This window comes from Buceros rhinoceros, unplaced genomic scaffold (genome assembly GCF_000710305.1).
Source record: "Buceros rhinoceros silvestris isolate BGI_N320 unplaced genomic scaffold, ASM71030v1 scaffold10955, whole genome shotgun sequence".
Taxonomy (NCBI): domain Eukaryota; kingdom Metazoa; phylum Chordata; class Aves; order Bucerotiformes; family Bucerotidae; genus Buceros; species Buceros rhinoceros.
Window position 1 is genome coordinate 23227 of NW_010411174.1, and position 9577 is coordinate 32803.

The 9577-nt window shown below is 49.5% G+C and overlaps 1 protein-coding gene across 1 annotated transcript in view; it reads right to left on the minus strand.

Moving 5' to 3' along the window:
• BZRAP1 (benzodiazepine receptor (peripheral) associated protein 1) overlaps positions 1-9577 on the minus strand; it is a 32009-nt gene that overhangs the window by 8666 nt on the left and 13766 nt on the right. Inside the window, exons 10-16 of the mRNA XM_010135912.1 lie at positions 8720-9313; positions 6912-7214; positions 6465-6644; positions 2270-3397; positions 1521-1647; positions 1229-1380; positions 910-1078 (exon numbers count right to left, since the gene is read on the minus strand). Of these exons, the coding sequence (XP_010134214.1) occupies positions 910-1078; positions 1229-1380; positions 1521-1647; positions 2270-3397; positions 6465-6644; positions 6912-7214; positions 8720-9313 (2653 nt within the window). The remainder of the gene's footprint in view (positions 1-909; positions 1079-1228; positions 1381-1520; positions 1648-2269; positions 3398-6464; positions 6645-6911; positions 7215-8719; positions 9314-9577) is intronic.

The window sequence follows — 9577 nt, forward strand, 5'->3', positions numbered from 1 at the left end:
GGGAAACAGTGGCCAACCCAAACCCAAAGAATTTCCTCATTTTAACAAACGGAGCAGGACAAAGCATTGCCGCTGGTAGCGGAGTACACAGAGATGCAGGACGAGAGATGGAAGGGAAGAGACACAGGTAGTGGGACACCAGAATGTTGACAGCGCTCTCGGGGCAACTCACAGCCACTGAACTGCAGCCTCACTCAGTCCGAGCTGTGATGGCCGCACGCCCCAGGGAAGGTTCCTCGTCCCTCGCTGAGTACACAAGTGGGAAGAAACAGGAGTCTCTGCAGTGCATAAAGCACTGAACCACGCGCTTCAGGGAGTAAGGAGGAGCCCAAGGAATGGGTCTGATCCTTGCACATTCCTGACTGCCTACCTTGCTGTCTCACACCCTTCCTTCCCCATGGGTCTATCCCCGTCTTCCTCCATTCCCAAGGCATAGATTCTCTTACCCAAGAACAAGATCATCCCTATTGGTTCAGTTACAGACTCACGAAAGAGAGAACGCAGAACGAAAATCTCGTTCGCATTCTTCAGCTGCTCTTTAAGCTTTGTTTCTCCTTCTCTAGCAAGGATCAGCCTCACTCACAGTCCACGCTGAGTTCACAGACATGACGCTTCTAGCACAGGAGCAGCTCCAGCAGCTGCAAGGGCAGCCTTGGGCAGCGCTGTGCTGCAGAAGAGTCTCGGGTATGGACTGAGACCACAGAACACCTGCCTCCCTCACCCATCGAGACCTCCCTGCTTGCTACTGCTGTGGCCCCTAGACAAGCCTTCAGATCTGGAGACCAGACCTAGAGACCATTTTGGTGGGCTGCACTGGCCATACAGCTTGACAACACAACTGACTTTCCACATTTCAGCAAAGAAACAGGCTGACAACAACCCAGCACAGATGGAAAGGAGATACAGTACCTATGCTCTCCATTGGTGTGTCAGCAGGCAGAAACCCTTGCTTTAGGAGCTGCTTCTTGATTTCATTATTCTCCACTTGGACTTCTGACACCATGTTGCAGGGAATGTACCCCTCCCTCCCTGCACATTGGCCCCGGTAAAATCCATCAGCATCCTTGTCTCCATATACCTGCAAGGGAAAAGACATGCCAGAGACTGTTTACACAGTTACGCAGAAAGGGAAGAAGAAGGAGGCTCTGCCTCCCGAGGTTTATGCTGTCCCTGGAACATCAGATGGATCCATACAGAGCAGGAGATGTTCACTAAGGAGCATTCTTACTTTCAGGATCTGTCCCTCCTTAAATGGGAGCTCCTCTTCTGCTGCGTCAGGGTTAGGAGACATAGAAACAGGATCGTAGTCAAAGAGAGCCACAAATATTCTAACGCCATCATCTTTAACAGAGGTTTCTGAAGCAGTGCTCTTTGGAGGACCTGTGAGCAGACAGGGGACATACCAGAGATATCGTCAGCACCATTCCGCTGCCACAGCCCTGCACAGTTCAAATCCTGCCTCTCTCTTGCAATTTCCAATAGCCTCCTGCTGCCCCACTCTCTCCCCTTTGCCCACTCACCTGGACTAGAGAGCAGAAGTTTCTGCACATGGCTGCTTCTTTCTCTCCTGTTCACTCTTCTGCTGGGAGCCTGCCAGGCGGCTGGGCCAGGCAGCTCCTGGCCCCTGGGATCTTTACTACCGGGCGCCTGCAACAGGAATCACCAGAGTTAGCGGCAGCCTCTGCTTTCCAACTCACGTGCACAGCACTCGGTCCTAATGCACTCCACAAAGAGCAGCACATCCAAATGCAACATTCCTCTTCAGGGACACTCCAGAGCTGAAAATACCAAGGGAACTGGAAAACAGAACTCAGAATAGGCAGGGACCCTGCCAGGCACTGGTGACAGACCCCTTGATGAGGGCGAGGACGCAGGAAAGGGCCTTTCAAGGGGAGGCAATGACGTGACAGTCATCATCTATGCAAAGCTTTCACAAATCAGCTTATTTCACCATTTGGGTGAAATAATCATTTCATTTGGGTCCCACAGCCTCCTGCCGTGGGGAGGAAGACCCAGTCAATGCGAAAAGGAATACTGCATCGGTGACACTCAGTCAGTTAGCAGGAAAAGCAGAAGCAGCTAATACAAGAAAAGCCATAAAGCAGCACAGGACTACTGAATCTCTCAGATACTCTTCCAGACAATCCTAGAGGAGGGTCCTTTCTCTGGACAACACTGAACAAAGCAAGATACAGGCAGGCTGGGGAAGCAGAGGGAAGCTAACGCCACTGCAAGCTGCTTCAAAGCCAAATAGGAAAAGTCACCCAACCCTTTTGTGCAAGGAGGTGCTACGTATCCCCTTCGAAGGATGTTCGAGCCTCCTTCTCCAGCCAGGTGACTTACAGTCCAGCTCCCAGCCCTGCTCCTCAGAACTGCTCTCACATCTCAGTGGTTCCTTCCCCCGGCAGAAGAATCGCTGGCGCTGGCTCCGAGACCCAGCCCACTCCATACCCTGCTCTTCCATCACCTCCAGTCTGGTCAGGTCTCTTCTCCCATCCGTGTGGGCAACCTCAGGCTGACTGGAGCAATCACTCCAGTTCCCCTGACAGCTCTGGGACCCTTCTGGCCACAGCCTGCTCTCAGCGGGGGATGCACAGGTTAAATCCTGATCATCTTCGGAGTCGTATTCAATGTCTATTTCCAGGTTCCTGGGGCTGGAGCAGCGTGTTGCCACCACAGCAGGTTCTGCAAACCCTGAAACCACTGCTTTTGTGTGTTTTTTTCGTAAGCTGCCTTGTCTGGCACGACTGTACACATCAAACCCCTCCTTACCACCAGCACTGCTCACAACGTTCAGCTCTTCCCTGAGGCTAGGAGCTCTGTACAACCCGCTTCCCATCTGGCTGCAGTTGCCCAGCAGACGACTGCAGTGCTCTGTTAAATCATTCTGTCTCTTCCTACCCATCTCAGGGCGACTCCGGATCTTCTCTCGATAATTATTTCCTTTCTTCTTGTTCCAAGCGGGACTCGCCCCAGTCCCAGTCTTCAGATCGTTCTCATGGTAGCCCCAGTTCCAGTTTGCCTTCTTCTGATTCCACGGGAGCTGGACAAAGGCAGGATTCACATGGTCGGCATCCCCTCTGCTCTCCTTAACACTATGCTCCTCCTGTTGGGTCTGAGCAGACAGATCTGTGGGGGTATTACTCCCCTCTGCCTTTACAAATGGCTCCTTGATGTTGATCAGCCTCTCTGTTCTTCCTGAGTGGCAGGTAAGTGTTTCCAAGGAGTCTTGAGGGTCTGCCTTTTCCTCCATAACACACTTCTCATCCTCATCTTCATCCTCATCCTCAGTCACTTCAGGGATGCTAAACAATTTCTTGCTGTGGTTCTTCTGAAGCGGGAGCTCTAGTATCCTCTCCAGAATCTCCTCATCGCTGTCAGTATCACAAAGATCCATCTGTACCCAGCCCCCGAGAAAAGCCACAGCCAGGACAAGCACAGGGAAAAAGAGAGGAAATAAACATTAAAAAGAGAGGCAAAGTTACAGCTGATTCCCTCCCAGCACAGCAGAATGGAGCGGCGACTGTGGTCTGCAGCAAAGCAAGGGCAGGAAGCAAACGAGAGCAATGGATCTTCTGGCAAAAGACAATCGGATGGACTAGCAATGCAGCGGAAAGCGAGAAAGGCCAATGCATGGAAGAGCTCCCTCCCAGCCTCTGCCTCTAGATGCACAACTACCTGCAGCACCTTTCATCCTGTCCACTCGATTCCCCACAGCTTCAGCAGCCTCAGTCCGGGATGCCGGGGCAGGAGAGGTTCCTCCACAGTGGCTCACTGTATATTAGAGCTCTCCGGGTTCCTCCCTCTGCAGGGATAAGACTCACAGCCTGTGCTCACACTAGGACCTACAGTCCTCCCTCACCTCTCTGCCTTCGTGCTGGAACAGAACGAAGAGACCCTGTGCAGCAAAACACTCCTTGGAAATGTTTCTGCTGTGAGAGGACCTTCCCTAGGCCCTTCCCATCATGTGTCATGATCCAGCTCTGGAGCAGTTTACTGTCTACAAATGCAGCTGAACAGAGGTACCACAATCATCCAGGAAAACCCTTGACCCCAAAGGGGTCACACAGACTCGTAGTTCACTTGCAGCTGAGTAGGAGCCTGCCAAGTTACACAAAACTTTTGGGAAAACATTGCTGAATTTTAATTATTTTCTTGGACCAACTGCAGAATTTATGTTTTGTTCCTTGATACATTTATACTAAAACAACTTGGCAGAATCCCAGATGCACAGCGTTAAGCTGTTGGAAGATATCTCTGGAGGTCTCCTGTTCAACTTCCTTGACATTTTATACCGTGACATGTTCTAAACACGTTTACACATAGTTTACAAAGCATACGGAGCTACTGATGTTTTAAGCTACAGGCATGAGCTGGACTCTTCAGAGATAATTAAAACCTGAACCACAGTGGGGCAAGAGTTGGTCTTGAATGATATTTAAATCGATTGAAGGGGCCTCCAGAGTTCTCCAGTTCAATCTCCTAATTACAGCAGGACTGTTGCCACAGTCAGTCCGTGTCTTTGCTTAGCTGAGGCTTGAAAACATCAAAGAATGGAGATCCCCCACCTCTCTGGCCATCTGTCCCAAGGCTGCACCACCCTCCTGGGAAAGAAGTTTGTACTCATCTCCAGCACGAACCTCCCAAACAGCAACTCGTGGCTGCTGTCTCTTTATCTCATCTTCCACGAACAAGACTTTGGCTCTCTCATCCTTTTAACCACCCTTAGAATAGTTGTAGGCAGCCACAAGATCTCCCTCTAGCCTCCTCTTTGCCAGACCAAACAAGCTTAGCTTCCTCAAACTCTCTTTTCAAGACACACGCTCCAGGCTCTTGTTAGCACCAATTAGGAACATACGAATTTATAAATGCAACCATAAAACAAGCCCAGTAAGACTTATTTCAGCTGTTTACAAAGTTGTGGCTTCTGCTTTTAAGTTTCAATGTAATAAATGGTTTCAGAAATTAAATAACTTATTTCAGGTTAGACATGTTAAAAGCAGCACTCCTCCATTCTTTCATCCCCCAGATCCTGAAAGAAGAATTGACAGAGGAGTTTTGAGAAACCCAAAATGTTACTAGATGTGCAGAATCCTGGCAAACAGCCCTGCTGAGACCTGACCCACATCAGTCACCATTCTCCTTCACCCTATAAGGCAGTGTCGGGAAGTCTGTGCCCTAAAGCTTCCTGTCCCTGATGCCCTCTCCCTGTTCAGAATCTTGTCATGCTCACACCCTCGGCTTGTCACTGCCAGAACAGAAAACAATCACTTTACCACATCAAGAAGCACCAGTTTGCTCAACCCAACAAGATGTGAGTGGGGTTTCAGTGTTTCTTTTTCAGAAAACAAAACCAAACCAGAAACAGTCAGGGCAATAAAACATCCAGGAAAAGGAAAAAAAGAATGATGCTCTTGACTGTTCTTAGTTCCTCTTTTCTCTTCCCAAGGAAACTGGTTTTCTTCCATTTTTTTCCAGCACAATTCGAACAATTGGGAGCCCTTTCAACAACTCCAGAACCCCTTTCGGCAGGAGAAAAGGAGTGGCAGCAAATTTACTATAGAATCATCACACTATCTGCTGCCAATCACCGCAGGCTCACCAGCCCCATCCTGTCTGTGCTGCAGGCCAGCAGCCACACCGGGCCACATCGACAAATTACAGGTGTTCTTCCAGCACAGGAAGAAAAACGAGGGTGCTCTCTTGCTCTACAGGCATATCGTATTTCTAATCAATCAGTCATTCCATCGCAATAGTTTCCCTCGCACCCATTCATAATATCTCCTGGAATTTGTACGTTACACGCCACTTTCCACGCACATTATCTGTCCCAGATGCATTCTAGTACACTAACTAGCTTTAACTGTTCGAATTGTCACAGGAATGAACATGGTCACTCGCAGTTCAGCTCAATCAGTATTTCCTCACTCGCAACACTTGAACTGCAAAGCAACAGCTGCTCTCCTACGAGCCACCCACTCCCACAGAGAGGTCTAGGCAAATATTCTGCACTGAGTTATTCTTCTGCATTACTCTGTGCTCGCGGGACTGAGGCCACAGTTTTACATGCCTGTTTTGCTTTAGGAGGGAAGGTGGGCTGGTACAGGATCTACAGACGGCTGGATTGAACAGAATCCTGCGTCTTCCTGTTTATATCTATATTAAGAACTCGATCGATAGGATTGATTTTTAACCCTGCCTTCTGAAGTTCACATTACATTGTGCGTTTTTCCAACTCATTAAACGCTGGGTCCATTCATTACATATCAACACCCTTGCCTCTCACAAAGAACTTGCATTTTTACTAGCTTAAGACACTACTGGGAGCAAAAGCAGAGCAGGCAGGATCTTAGCCAAGCAACTGTTGGGAGCGTTGGCCTCAGATCAGCACCTCCTCTGGTGAGCTGATGACATGGGATGGCTGTGTTGGCGCTCCCCGCAAGCATCGCTCTGCAACAAGTTACCTTTTCTCCATTCTCCCAGTAACATGGCTCTCTCTTGTCCCATTTCTTCTCTTCCAGAGCTTCTGAAGACAGTTCATCTTCTTCCTCCTCTTCCAAAATATCTGAAAGGTCAGAACTACGGTTGTGCTCAGCAAAAAGGGTCAGCTGTCGTCTTCCCATTTCAGACATTTTTTCTTCTTGCTGTAGAAATGCAGAACAGATTTCCTCAGGTCAGCAATAAAGCAGCATTTTACCTTTCTCCAGTACTCATGCAGCTGAAGTGCGTCAGGAAATAAACTGGCAGCGCGCAGTGCGGCAACTGGTACATGTGTACAGACACACAAACCTGGGAGCCACGTTTAATAGCCTGCGGAAGAACAGTATTGCATAAGATTGTAAAAACTAGGGGTGTCCAATACAATCCACATCTCTCCACGGGAGAAGACATTCAACCAAGGTTAAACAAACCTCTCTTTTCACTCTGGACATTTCTTTCATCACTTCCTTGCTAGGGGACAACCTCAGGAACTCCTGGCAGCTGCTCCCACTCATGCTTGTGTCTTGGAAGGTGTCCTCTGTCCCCTCAGGCTGGCTGGGGCAGGGCAGAGGCTCTGGGCTCAAGTGCTTCTCCTTTGCCTCTTTCTCTTGTTCAGCACTGGGACCTTTTGGTGACTCTTCCACAGAGCAGGCATGGCAGGTCTCCATATGGATCTTCAGACTACTGCTAGACAGGCTTTCCGACTCCGGTGCTTTGGTTACAGATTGCTCCACCTGGGAAACAAACCAAAAAAAGGTTTCACAAACAGTGAAACCTGGGGGAGATACCATGCAACACTTGTGCACCGAAAGGGACCCCTTACCACCCCAAACTCTGACACAAACACTTGGGGTGCTGTGTGGTTGGCACGTGAATATTTTGTCAAGCAATCTGCAGCTGGGAAGGTTGGAAAGCCCTGGAGCAAACCCTCCCCTGCCACGAGCTGCAAGTGGACACACCATCTTTCCACTGCTGCAGCTCTGGCCACCACATGTAGCTCACGCAAGACACAGAACATTGCACTGACAATAGATTTAGGGCAGCAAGAAGAGCTCAGGCTATACGACAAGGTGATTTTGCACTCTTCTCTGTCAGAGGAACGTCCTCTGACACACCAGCTTGCAGCTTAGCTCAAGCTGGAGGTGAGGACACTACCTCAGCACTTATTGGAGCTGGTCAGGGCTGTGAAGGGGAATTAATGAAGAAGAATATACACAGAGAGTCCAACTGCACAGACTCACAGGGTTAGGGTTTAGAGCTAGGAGGCAAAGCGTCCCACCCATCTGCAGCCATCTATGCTTGACATCTAAAAATGGGCAAACGAATCACCACGATTGACCTAAGGTACCGTAAGCAGCAGTGACCAGGGGCTGAAGAATGATGATCGAAATTTTGGACTCAGCATCTCAGTTCGTCTGTGCTATTTACCTGGCCTTTGGTCTCCAGCCCATACAGCTGCTGCTGCTCCAGCATCAGAAGTCTTCCCTGCTTCTGCCTAACTCTGAGCCTTTGCAAGCTCACACTGCCATGATTAATAAAGTCTTGCTGAATTTAACAGTTTGAAGTGCAACCCTGAGTACCCGATGTCAAAGGTCAGAATGAAAAAAAGATCCTTCCTCCTGATATAATACATCACACACACCAACAGGACCCACTCCCTGCTTGTCACAAAGTGAGCACCTTATGGATCATTTAACCTGTTTTCTTACGGGGCTCTCAGACACACTCACCACTGTCCTAGAAAAGCCCTGAAAGCACTCACCCACCCTACAGGGTTCCAAACAGTCAGTGTCATGACAGCTTGCCAGTTCTACTCCAGACGCCGCTGCTCACTGTGCAGCCCACTAAGGTGCTCCACCCAGCTAGTGCCTACTCTGGCTGACACAGATCTGCTAGACTGGAGAAGAGCCCTTCAAGTCAGAGACCACAGCACTGCCAGCCTTACACTGACATCATCATCAGTGGAAACATACTCTTCACCTTCCACCTCTGAGGAGTTGTTGCCTTCTCAACTCTATTCCTGATCTGCTTGCACACAAGTGATCAAGTGATAAGATTCATCTGCTCTTCCAGGTATGCAACGGCATCCAGCACTCCCCACCAGTGTGCCAACCACTGGATGATGGCCCAAAGGAAAGAGCATGCCACAGAAAGATGCTCAGTGGCACTTTGTTCCATTTTGCAAAGTGATCCGTTCTCCTTCCCAGCACTTGTCGTACTGGACAGGAGATGTACTCACCTGCACCTCCCTTTCTTCACCTAGGTCTTGCAATTCTGCTTCCCCTGAAGGGACAGGCCCCATGACCTCCCTGGGGAGCACTGTGCTGCCAGCTTGCTGAGGAGGCACAGTCAGGCAATTCTTCTCTTGTGCAGCATCCGATCCCTGTGGGGAAGCACCTAAAACCTGCACCAAGGAAGCACTGGGAGAGGAGAGGTGCGGCGGTGAAGAGGCTTTCTCTGGCAGAGGTGGTGCTGAGCCTTCGTGGCTGGAGGACAGAGCAGTTAATTTGGCATCTGAGCTATCAGAGGGAACTTCCTGTCGAAGCAGGAGAGCAGCCGTCTGGTGCGTGGGTGGGCTGCGTGCAGGCAGAGAGCCTCTGGGTCCCCCATGGGGCAGTCTAGAGGTAAAAGTGGTAGAAAGAGCAGGATCTAAAGGTGAAGAGCAGTGAGAGGCTCGCAGCAAGACCGAGGAAATCTGGGCTGGAACTGAATCCACTGACTCCCCGTACAGAGACATGGTTCTCACAGAAACCTCCCGGCACACCTGGAACATCTGAAGCTGGGACAGGTCCACCAGGAGACTCCCAGCTGTTGGAGAAGTGACTTCTATCACCTGCAAGCAAAAAAAAAACAATTAAAATTATTTATTGTGCACAGCTCAGCCCTTCTGAGAACAACAATTTCTCAACCCAAAGTTAACAACTGACTCCAAAACTCTTAAGAGCAGGCATGCAGAATTCCCAGCCTTCTGCACGATATCAGGGAATAACGACCAGTAAGGAGAAATTGTTACCATAATCATTTGAGAAGCTGGATATTCTATAAAAATATGACTACATTCCTCCTCCTCCAGGTTTTAACTCTCCTTGTTCCCTAC